Genomic DNA, 12,856 nt, shown 5'->3' with positions numbered 1-12,856 from the left:
AGAGGAAACAGCTTGAAACTTTATTTATCGTGTCAGAAGTAAACTAAGGGTACAGTTGTAATGTACTTAAAAAAACAAACAGAGTTAAAAACTTGGCATTATACTAAATTTCCTTTGACCAGTAGCTTGAAACTGATGCCACTGATTTAAAAAATCAGGGTATAAATTGAGTTTCCCAAATGCATTCAGCTTTAATCAAACATGTAGCTCCTTAATGCCATGTTCCACCACTAGAGGTCACAGAACACAAAATCTCTGTTAAAAATGTAATACTGTACTGGGAGAAAAATGGTTGATCCCCTTCATTCATCTGCTCCCAGTGACTCAGACCAGTCTTTTATAACCACGCTTTCCCATAAGTTTTAAACAGTCTCATTTTGTGACCCTTGGGGAGATAGGGCGGGAATACAAATAAAGTTTTTATTATTTTATTGACACAAAGACATAGTGTGACACAGCAAACAAGATATATATGCTGGATTTCGTATCACAAAATCACAACTCGAACACTTAACATTTTAGGCATCACCTCCATCTAGTTTTGGTGAGTTTCATTTGGCAGTGTATAGTCTTGCAGAGCTGAATAGAATGTTAGGAAAGTGACTGTCTTGTTATAGAGAGTTGTACTAAGGTTAGCAAGTATCTTCTTTCCCTTTAGTTGCATTCATGGCTCTGGACTTCAGAGAAGAAATTTCCTTTATGCTAGTGATGCAGCAGATGCGTTTCTTACTATATTGAAGAAGGGACAGCCTGGTGAAATTTATAATATTGGGACCAACTCTGAGATATCTATTACGCAACTTGCAAAGGAATTAATTCATCTAGTGAGTAACAATTGAAAAATGTCACTGATGATGAGAGATAATGACTTAATTAGACAAGTAATTTTTGCTGGTGCATTTTGCTGAGTGGATGGCTCTGAGATAGATGCCTTAGACAACATACATATGGACATGGACACAGGATGATGTGCAAAGCTGGGCTTGTTTGCTTTGCTGTTTCTTGGAGTCTGCTAGCATTTTGCTTCTTTACTAGCTTGTGCATTGCATTTCTTTCAACTCCTCTATCCAAATCTTGGTCACATTTCATGCAAACTGTATTTTGCTTTTTGTTTTGTTTAAAATTTTGATGATCTTAACATTAATTTTCTTAGTTTTTAGTTTTTCAAAAACTTTTCTCATGGGTGGCTTCAGGTCTGAGAAAAAAGCTAGGTAAATGGTACTGTGTTCTGATGAAGTTTTGTTATTAATGGAAGGGTCACCTGAACTCAATTCCTGGGGTCTGGATGCCCCAGTTCCACCATGGTCATACAGGTGGCTTGCCTATCAATAATTGCAATGAGAGAGCTTCCAACGTATTTATTTATTTTATTTACAGTAGAGTCTCATTTATCCAAGCCTCGCTTATCCAAGCCTCTGGATTATCCAAGACATTTTTGAAGTCAATGTTTTCAATATATCATGATATTTTGGTGCCAAATTCGTAAATACAGTAATTACAATATAACATTACTGCGTATTGAACTACCTTTTCTGTCAAATTTGTTGAATAACATGATGTTTTGGTGCTTAATTTGTAAAATCATAACCTAATTTGATGTTTAATAGGCTTTTCCTTAATCCCTCCTTATTATCCAAGATATTCGCTTATCCAAGCTTCTGCCGGCCCGTTTAGCTTAGATAAGTGAGACTCTACTGTATATCCCACTTTTTCCAATACAGAACCCAGTAAGAGCTCAATAGCACAGTTATGCATTTCTGCATGCATTTAATTACTGTATTTCACCAATTCTAAGATGCAGGTTTCTCCCACAAATTGAGACGCAAGAAAGGAATTGAGTTTAAAAAAAAAAAAAGAGGATCAGGAACTGTGTCTGAGAGTGAAAGGGGAGCCAGCTGTCCTGTCAGTCCCTGGAAAATCTTCCCAACCTGCTCCTGAAGCCCCCCCCCCCCAACCCTGCAACTTCTTCGGTGTTGCTGTCACTGCTGCCTACTGCTGTTGGCCCAGGTGTGCTGACCTCACCCTAGGTTTGCTTTGAAGATCATGAGGTGGAGGCACCTCAGAGAGAGCAGGAACTGTATGTTCCTCTCTCTCCCTGTTCTTCATGCTGCCATTGGGAGTAGAAGCCAGTGGCAAGGGGACGGGGAAATGGAGTGAGCCTCGGAGAACCACTGCTGCTGCTTCTCACTCTTGGCACACACTCCTCCATCTCCCTGTCCCCTCTACGCTGGACTCCACTTCCAATGGCAGCAAGCAGGACAGGAAGAAACAGAGAAAAGGACCATGCCACTACTACCCTGAGTGAGCTACAGTCATCCTGGATCCTCTTCCATCAAAACAAACCTTAGGTGAGGACAGAATGCCCTGGCCAGCAGTGTGGGGCAGAAGTAGCAACACAAAAGGGAGGTTTGGGAGGCAGAGGCATAAGTGAGAATGGGTTAGGAAGGCTTTCCAGGGGCTGACCAGGATAGTTGGGCTGCCAGACTAGTAAAGTCTAATCTAAAATAAAAGTGGTGTGTCTTGCATTTGAAAGAGCATTTGTTTCAAAATCTCAAAGCTCAAAAAACAACAACTGTGTCCTAGAATTGATTGCGTCTCAGATATGATATTATAATACAGCACAGGATACAGTGTGGTACAGTAGAGTCTTACTTATCCAACATAAACGGGCCGGCAGAATGTTGGATAAGCAAATATGTTGGATAATAAGGAGGCATTAAGGAAAAGCCTATTAAACATCAAATTAGGTTATGATTTTACAAATGAAGCACCAAAACATCATATTAGACAACAAATTTGGCAGAAAAAGTAGTTCAATACGCAGTAATGCTATGTAGTAATTACTGTATTTATGAATTTAGCACCAAAATATCATGATATATTGAAAATATTGACTACAAAAATGCGTTGGATAATCCAGAATGTTGGATAAGCGAGTGTTGGATAAGTGAGACTCTACTGTATATTCTAAAAGAAAATGTTACTTTGGACACTGATAATACAGTTGAGAAGAATGCATTAATAACTTAAATTAATTGCTGTAAAAGCTATCTGTATTAGATAGAAGTGACTTTAGTAAAAAAATAAAAATAAACATTGATGCATGTTTTTGCTTTTTTATTGGTAATATGGATCTTTATCTCATTGACAGATAAAAAATACTGGTTCAGATGCTGAGACAGAGTATTGGATAGATTATGTTGAAGACAGGTAGGATGTTGCTGATTGTTAGGACTACAGCTTCCATCATCCCCAGACAACATAGTAAATGGCGAGGAGTGTTGGGAGTGACCACCACACAACATTCAGAAGGCTACATCATTCTACATCATTCTCATTGCTATTGTTGTGTGTGCCTTCAAATAATTTCTGATTTATGGCTACTATAAGGGGAACCTATCACAGGACTTTCCTGGCAACATTTATTCAGAGGGGACTTGCCATTAGCTTCCTCTCAGTCTCAGTGTAAGGCAATGGCAAATCCCCTCTGAGGCTTAGAGTGTGACTTGCCCAAGGTCACCCATGAGGTTTTCAGGCTGAGTGGGAATTTGAACCCTGGTCTCTAGAGTCATAGTCCAGTGTTCAAACTATTATGTCATGTTAGTTTTTTACATCATTCCCATACCTGGTTCTAAATGACTAAATCCACACAATCAAGCATTGTGCTTTAATGCTAATATTTATACTAGTTATTATTGTTTTAAGAAATGTTGATATAAAAAAATTCAAACTACTATGCCATGTTGTCTCTTTACATCATTCCCATGCCTGATCCTAGATGACCAATGAACTTCCAAAATTCTCACAATCAAGCATTGTGCTTTCATGCTAATGTGTATACTAGTTATTACTGTTTTGAGAAATGTTGATATGAAAAAGTTACTCTTTAATGAAGCTCCCCTTGTAAGTGAGAGATTGTAGAACAGAAGTGTATATAAAAGATCAAAATGTGGGGGAATTCAGTTTGTGAAGATTGGGAAGAATCTGAGTTCATAAAACCTTGAGTAGAGCTAAATACATTGGAAGTTGGTGGCTTACATAGATGTTTATTTCATTTCTATGCCACCTTTCTTCCAGAGTGGGGACCCAAGGCTGTTCCCAGAAAAAGTCAATTAAAAAACATGAAGAACTATTCAGGGCACATACTGTTTGCTTTACTTTTATGCTGCTGTAACTTTGTTATACACCTTCAGAGTAAAGTTGAGTAGTTTGTGTATGTCAAGTGGTAACTGCCAATGAAACATGGAAATGTCAAAAGAGACGAGGGGAAATACTTGTGCAAGGCACTGCGTCTCATATTAAGAAAAGTGTCCTTATTTTTTCCCTCCTTTTCCCCCCTTTGTATTGTATCTTTTAAATTATAAGGACCTTTTAATCTAGTAGGAGAGGGAGTGCCTTGCTGATCATTATAAGCCCCTTGAGCAACCTTTTGGGAAGGGTAAAAATGCATCTTATTACAGTCAAATGACTTGCTTGAGACTTAAATGCTTAAGGCATTTCTGCCATTAAACAATGTTCTCATTTTTAGGGACAAAAATGGGACCTAAATATACGAAATGAATTGGACTATTAAGTACTTTCGTTGGAACACTTAAGATTTATAGTTCCTTGAAGCAAAGTTATCCTGCAGTACCTCCTGACTGCTTTGAAACAGAGCAAAACTTGTGAATGCTGAACTGCTCCTCAATGTGGCTTTTTCTTGTCTGCTTTCTGGTGTTTCAGTTATCAGATGATCCTTCTTTCCTATATTGTAACCCAGCTGGGAACATGTAGAGCTATAGTAAGAAGGGAATGATTTATCCCCATAAAGACATCCATATTTAACACTTGCTATCCATTAAGATGACATAGGGACATATATACTCCCAGCCTTAAGCTGTCTCAAAGTGCTTTAAGCTACAGCAAGAGCTTATTACGGGAAGGATAGGATATAAGGAAACCTTGAATTGAATTTTCAAAGTTTTTTCTGTTGCATGCCACACTTTAAGCATGCTACTGGTATGAGTTTATGTAAAAATTTGCTGCGGTTCAGTTTGGCATGCTCGAATTTTGTATATCCTTTGGCATTAATTTATATTTCTGTCTTCTGTAAATGTGTGCATTAAGACTAAAGGCACATCTAAGAGTGCCATATTATATTGTGGTTTATTATTACATTTCCAAGGGCTATCGCCTGCAATAGCCCAAATTAGCTACTAATTCATTGTATAAAGCTGCCTTTAGAAATTGGAAATTTTCTGCAGTTAAATCAAGTGGTAAAATTTCTAAGCTCTCTTGTGTTTATACATATTTTTATGGTTGCAGTCATCCAGTTGGAGGTTAGGAATTATTTGCATGGGTAAGTCATGCCTGGTTGTATAAACCGTGTTGTGCAAGTTAATGGGAGGAAGAAGAATTAGTATCAACAAAATAATAGATGGAAAGGAAAAATACAACCAATGTCTAGTTACCTTTTGTTAATGATTGATATATATTACTTGGAAATAAAACCTCTCCCATCCCCCATCCCCCCCCCCCCCCACAGACCTACAAATGACTTGGGATACCCAATGAACTCTGGAAAAATGTACGACTTGGGATGGAGGCCTAAAGTACCTTGGAAAGAAGGAATAAAGAAAACAAGTATGTTATTTTGTCAGTATATCTGAAATGGATGGAGAGAGGAGGAAGAAAATATGAACATTGTTTTCAAAAGTACCATGGGTTATTTGGATATTGCCATCATTCAAACATTAACAATTCAGAAAATGAAACAGCTAAAGCTGCAGTTATTAAAGCGGAGCATTTCAATGTGCATTTGTATTTCCATATTCTCATAAGGGTAAATCAAATGGACTTTTGTGGCTTGGAGAATGGGCAGTGTATGTTACAGTAAGAATGCAAATTAATAAGATGCATACTTTTACTTTGAAAGCATAGCCACACAACTCTATTCAGTTTAGTCTTTTCTAGCTTGTGTATTTGACACTGCAGCAGAAGGAAGAAAATCTTTCATTTTACAGATAACATTTTTTGTGCCTATCAGACAGGTTTCAGTTGGTATAGTTCCATTTGTGGAGCACCCATTGTTAGTTTGAATGATTTGTTAAACTCACAGCTTAATAAAAATAAAGGGGACCCAAACAGATTAATAGCAACAGCAAAAACAATTCAGGAGTAGCTGGAAGTACACATTTGCTTTTGAAAAATTTTCCTTTTTATGCTGAAGAATGAAGTGTGATTCTTCAATGTCTAGCTACTCCTTGAGACTTCCAGGAGAGGAAGTTCACCTTTCCTCCCTCTTCTTCCTGCCAGAAAATGTGGGGTTCAGAGAGTTAGTACTCCTGGGTCCTTAAGGCAATATAAAATATTTTTTTTTCTTTACAGAGTTAAATATAGCCAATGAATTTAATTCATTCTCTAATAAATTAATGCTTATCCTAAATGGTAAGTAATCCAAAAACATTTAGTTCATTAAAATAAACTAATCTTTGGTGGTGAGAAGGCCCTCCTCCAAGGGGAGTCCTGTTTTTCCTGAGGCACCAAAGGCCCTCCTTTGGCAAATGGCACTGCAAATCCCCATCTGCTTCCCAGAGCTAGCAAACCTCTTTTTGCAGCCACAACCTTGATCACGATTTCTTTCTGTGCCTCTATCAATAACGAGATGCCTTCTCAAAAAATAATAATAAAATAAACTGATCTTCTCAAATGGCACTAATTCTTAGTGGATTTGGAAGGATTTTATTTTTGCATACTGCTTTTATTATAAAATACATATTTATCATAATATGCGTTCACTGGTTTTAAAATATTTCATACAGTTCTGTTCTCATTAATTTTTCCTCTTCTTACTGCACTCTGTCCACCTTTCTTTTAGACTTCAAATGTGCCAAGCAATCAGACAAATAGAAAATAAATTCTTTCTTTTGCAGAAGTCACTCACTTCTGCCTTAGAACATGCTGTCAATGTAACTTGATACTTTGCCACATGAGATAGAAAGATCTTCAAAGTGAAGAAAACAAAACAAGCCCAAACCTGTGTTCATTACTGTAATTAGATTGTGGGCCCAAGCTTGCTTTTTGTTGTATTCTTAGCTTCATCCTGCTTTGAATTGCACTGTGTTGTGGATATATTACACTGTTGCTTAAAATACTGTTTAACCCTCACATCCAGGGGACTGGTACTAATGATTTCATTTATCCGTGTCCAAAAATGTTTTTTTCTAGACATTTTCTAGGTTTTTCAGCATGTTTTGTTGATATGCTTCCACCAGAAGTTGACCATAATGTCTTGCTAGAAGAGCTGGAAATGCAAGAGAGGTGTTCTCTAGGAGCATTTTCTAGGTTCTCTAATGTGACATGCTTCTGTCGGAAGTCATTCATTTCAGTAGGGTTCACTGTTACCTGCAATATCACATTTCCATTCTAAACCCATGAACATATCCCCCACAGATATGGTAGTCATGCTGTATTCTAATTATAACATTTATTTTTTTACATTAGTTGAATGGTATCAAGAGAATTTCTACAATTGGAAGAATGCTGAGAAAGCTTTGGAGCCCTTTCCTGTTCCTGAGAAATCTGTATGATTTAATCTCCAACAAAACTGGGGGGAAAGGAAGTGAAGAAAACTTCTACCTCAAGACCATATTCTACCTCAAGACCACATTAAGAACAGTCTACTTAAGTAGCTGAAGTGAATGTGCTTTGTTTTTCAAGAAATGTGAAATATCAGGGTCAAGGAAGAAGATAGAATGAAACTCTAGAACTCTAATCTTAATCCTTTTTGGGGCCCAACTTAATTTAATCAACGTTCCAGTGCAATATCCAACTCGAATGATTTTTAAAAATAAATAATGGGATTAAAGCAATTTTTCAATTAAACACATTTGTTTAATATAGCAATTTTATATTATGTATTAACTTTTTAAAAATCTAGGCAGCAATTTTTTCACTGAGGTGTATTTTCTGCAGCTCATGGCTTTATACATGAGAGCAAGGGCTGTTTTTCCAATCACTTAGAAGTCATTGCTTGATCCTCTGTTTAGAAACACTTTCTATGCTGCTGTGTAATCTGAATTTCAACTGTCTGAAGAAAAGATGCAGTATTGAACTTGAGAGTATAGGTGGGGAACTTGGCAGAGTTCCCCAAATGCCAAATACGTGTCTATTTTACTTGCTGGAATAACATACTTATTTCAATCAAATAAATTTGATTTGCCTTCCCTTTGTTTCACAAAGCATTTTTAATTCTATAAATCTGTTAACAGTGCAGACATATAGGCTCCCATAAATACAGATATATAACACATGATGCTTTTTCTGAGTTACTTTAAAACTGGAATTGAAGCAGTCTCTTGGAAAGGCAGAGGGCTTTGGTTTGGAGCAGCATGGCTGTATCTTGTATTCCGGTCTCCTTCCATTTTCAGTTCTGTCCAAATAGCAACTGGAGGATCTGAAGGAAATGTAAGAATAGAATAAAATCAGCCCTAGGTTAGCTTCACTAGGATTCTATGGTAACTTCCAGGACAAGCATACCACAGAATTGCTTGGAGGACGATTCCTATTTTTTAGTAGAAGCAACAACCACATGACAGTATAGTAGCACAAACTCTCCTGACAGTCCTTTTAGTAGATGTTTAGAATCTAAAACTAATAAGCGCAGTTGTGGCATATCAAAGGATCATGTTGTTGACTCAGGATATTGGGCTATACATATAATTTCTAAAATGAAAAATATGAAAGCATTATTTTTCTTGTTGCATTTTAAGATTATGGCACTTCTTAGAACAGGTTTATCAGCTTAGTCCATGAAGTGCATGTGGATTTACTCTTTCCATGAATTGCATAGGGCTTCGTTAGAATCAAAGTTCTGATTGCACCATTGGACAATGCCCTAACTCAGAAAATATGCATTTGCTGTTGGAATAGTCACTGAGCTGGCTCAGTGACATTAATGGATAACCAGCTTGGTCTTTAACATGCTGCAATATAGTTTTGTTTTTGTTTTTAAATTCCTTCATCAATAATGTCCTGTCAGCTTTTTCACAACATAGTGGAAGTATTTTTCCCTTTTAAAAACAACAAGAAGGCTTTTAAGAATGGGAGTTGCATCATTCATAAACCCATTGTCAAGTTATATGCAATGTACAATGATTGCTGAAATAAAATTATTTGAAAACTTCTTGTAGTGATGTTGATTCATAATACAAATGTAACATATCTGCATGTTTACTTAATTCCATATTTTTCTAATATTTATGGGCATGAATGAGATAACTGGACCAAGTTTGAAATACAAAGAGAATTATTTTCTACATACAAAGAATTGCCTGTGCACAGTGATGATTCAAGACTTGTTTTGCAGTTACTTGTTATTCTTGTATAGTTAAATGTCTCTTCCCCAAATGGAGCCAAGGTGCAGACTTTTTATTCTCAATAGGACCTGCTTCAATGGAAGAAAAAGGATCTGATTGATTTGATGAGTATAGATCAGTGGTTCCCAACCTTTTTTTGACCAAGGACCACTCTCCAACATTAGTACTAAAAGGGTTATGAATCAGTTTTTGGTCAACTTTAAATTTGGTTTGGTTATATGGGGTGCTGATTCAAAAATGGTATTGTATAGACCACATCACCTCTAGTTTCTAATACAGAACATATGCCGTCCAGTAGTTGCCATCTGCTCACCCACAAAAAGCCATATTTAATAATCTAGAACTGATTTTCCCTGCATGTCTCGCAGACCTTATTTCAGGTCTTGCGCCCGACCAGTGTGCTGCAGCCCACAAGTTGGGAACCACTGGTATAGATGAATGCCAGGTTCTGCAGGTTATATTTCGGAGCAAAGATCTATCAAAACCACTTCTAAATAGTCCTAACAACATTAAACCCTAGGTTACTTGAGGGCACAAACACACATGCCCATAATTGGCTTATGTTGTTCCAAAATATAAATTAAATATTTATTATTGAAATATTCTGAATAAAAACTTTCATTCATGCACTTCAGTAATAGTACAGGTTCTGCACTCATTTGCACCCTTAGATGTACAGTGTTCCCTCACTACTTCGCAGTTCACTTTTTACAGATTCGCTATTTTGCGGTTTTTCAATAAACTCTAAAAGACTATTATAAATCACAAAAATTACAACTTACAGCCTAAGGAAGGGAGGAAGGAGAAGCCAAAGGGAGAGAAAAGGAACCCAAGCGGTAACAGGAGGAGAAGAAGGTGATTTATCAACACACGATTGATTGATAAAGACTTAAAATAGTGTGTAACTACTAAAACAATGTATAAATATTAAAATAAATATAGTGTCCCTACTTTGCAAATTTTCACTTAAGCGGGTGGTCCTGGAGCCTAACCCCCGCGATAAGTGAGGGAACACTGTAGAGCTAGGCCAAGTCAAAAACACATCATAGCCAGATGTAGAAATCAGAGATTTCATAAATGTTCAGGTTTAAGCAGGGGTGGCAGATGTTCTTTGCCATTCTCTGCTGGCTAAGTTGAAGGGGAGCTGCAGTCAAACGCTGAGAGTGTTTCATACTTGGAAATATGAGAGCAATTCATGATCAGGGCTGGTGCTGGAACCTTCTCATCTCTGGTTTCATACTAACTGCACCCAATCTATTCCTAAGCCTCTCTGGGACGAAAGTGAGAATTGTTGCTGCCAGGGGAACTAGCGTTCTTCCTTCCTGCTCTGACTCTGGATGTCAAGCCATTTCTTTTTTACTCTTGAATGAAATCATTTGGTGCTGCTTCATTCTGTAAGGTGCTGAAGCAGAACGCCTTGGGTTGAGCGCTTCTCCTTTGCTGTTAGGCTGAATACAAATAGCTAGTTTCTTCATAGCTGCCCTTCCAAGCCCTATTCAACTTCTCATTTCTTGACTGCAGTCTCCATTCCAATGAATGTCTGAGCAAAGCTATAGAGAAATCTTTCAATGTCTTTGTCATAAACATAATGGTAAATAAACTTCGTTGAAATAATCTTGTTATTGCTATAAGTCATGTGCATCCATACTGCACAGTTATAGTACTTTGATATCACTTTGCGACCAACAGGGAGCTCTGGCATGGGCTGGTCCATGTGGTCATGAAGACAGGTATAAACAACAATGCTACTTTAAATGCAATGACTCCATTCTACATAATAGTGGGATTTGAAGTCTTGAGAATGGTGTCATTCGGATGAGAAATTCGACTAACCAAACTCCAGGATTCCCTATGGCAGCTGTGGGGGGCTAAATGGTCTCAAACTGCTATAATTATGCAGTGTGGATATATGTATATTCTGATGCCATTAGTGTGTGAGACAGAATTTATTCCAGTTTTGGTTGCAATAATAATAATAATAATAATAATAATAATAATAATAATAATAATAATAATAATAACAACTTTATTTATATACCACCCTATCTCCCGGATGGGACTCAGGGCGGTTTACAGTCATAAAAGCAACACAAACATTACATAACAACATAATACACATTATTAAACAAAGTAAAATAATACAATTATAACAATAAATCACACTTACATGACCAGATCAAGGGGACAGGAACCATAAACCCAATATATTAAAATGTATCATTTTAGGCTAGGGAAATCTTGTGCAATATATTCAGGCTCAGAAATCGGCGGTAGTCCAATGTAATTACTCAAAAACCTGCCGACACCACCAGGCCTTCAGTTCCTTACGGAAATTGGATAATGTAGGGGATTGCCTGATCTCTTTTGTCAATGCATTCCAGAGCAATGATAAGCAATGATTTGATCTAGATCGTTAACCAATTGATATATGGCAGTTAGTTTTCCTTCTGCTGCAAGAAATCTTTATTCTAGCTTTCATTGAGTTGCTGTGAGTTTTCCGGGCTGTATGGCCATATTTCAGAAGAATTCTCTCCTGATGTTTCGTCCACATCTGCAGCAGGCATCCTCAGAGGTTGTGAGGTTTGTGGAAAACTAGGCAAGGGGGGTTTATATATATGGGGAAGGTCCAGGATGGGAGAAAGAACTCTTATCTGCCCAAGGCAAGCATGCATGTTGCAATTGGCCACCTTGGATGGCCATGTAGCTTTAAAGCCTGGCTGCTTCCTACCCGGGGGAATCCTTTGTTGGGAGGTGTTAGCTGGCCCTGATTGTCTCTTGTCTGGAAATCCCCTGTTTTCTGAGTGTTGTTCTTTATTTACTGTCCTGCTTTTAGAGTTTTTGAAATACTGGTTGACATATTTTGTTCGTTTTCATGGTCTCCTCCTTTCTGTGGAAATTGTCCACATGCTTGTGGATTTCAGTGGCTTCTCTGTGTAGTCTGACACTGTGTTTGTTAGAGTGGTCCAGCATTTCTGTGTTCTCAAATAATATGCTGCCTCCAGGTTGGTTCATCAGGTGCTCTGCTATGGCGAACTTCTCTGGTTGAATTAGTCTGCCATGCCTTTCGTGTTCCTTGATTTGTGTTTGGACAGTGCTGCATTTGGTGTTCTCTAAGTAGACTTGTTCACAAAGTCTACATAGGAACTATGTAGCATAGGATAATTTATTTACAGTCCTGATTTTAGATTTTAGCAGCCTGATTTTGTTCATTTTCTTGATTTCCTCTTTTCTGTTGAAATGTTATTGTTTTATTAAAAATTAAAAACCAGTATTAAAAAACTCTAAAATCAGGACAGTAAATAAAGAACACCACTCAGAAAACAGCAATTCCAGATATGAAACAATCAGGGCCAGCTAACACCTCTCAACAAAGGATTCTCCTAGGCAGGAAGCAGCCAGGCTTTAAAGTTGCAAGGCCATTCAATGCTAATGAAGTTGGCCAATTGCAGTATTCACACTTGCCTCAAGCAGACAAGAGTTCTTTCTCCCACCCTGGACCT

General features: G+C 37.5%; 1 protein-coding gene across 1 annotated transcript in view; it reads left to right on the top strand.

Annotated features, from left to right (window-relative positions):
• tgds (TDP-glucose 4,6-dehydratase) overlaps positions 1 to 9,163 on the top strand; it is a 30,874-nt gene extending 21,711 nt beyond the window's left edge. Inside the window, exons 9-12 of the mRNA XM_003218663.4 lie at positions 659 to 824; positions 3,152 to 3,210; positions 5,525 to 5,622; positions 7,483 to 9,163. Of these exons, the coding sequence (XP_003218711.1) occupies positions 659 to 824; positions 3,152 to 3,210; positions 5,525 to 5,622; positions 7,483 to 7,568 (409 nt within the window). The 3' untranslated portion in view covers positions 7,569 to 9,163. The remainder of the gene's footprint in view (positions 1 to 658; positions 825 to 3,151; positions 3,211 to 5,524; positions 5,623 to 7,482) is intronic.
• The last annotated feature ends 3,693 nt before the right edge of the window (positions 9,164 to 12,856 follow it).

Source organism: Anolis carolinensis, chromosome 3, assembly GCF_035594765.1.
Source record: "Anolis carolinensis isolate JA03-04 chromosome 3, rAnoCar3.1.pri, whole genome shotgun sequence".
Lineage (NCBI taxonomy): Eukaryota > Metazoa > Chordata > Lepidosauria > Squamata > Dactyloidae > Anolis > Anolis carolinensis.
This window is presented reverse-complemented; position numbering and strand designations above follow the sequence as displayed.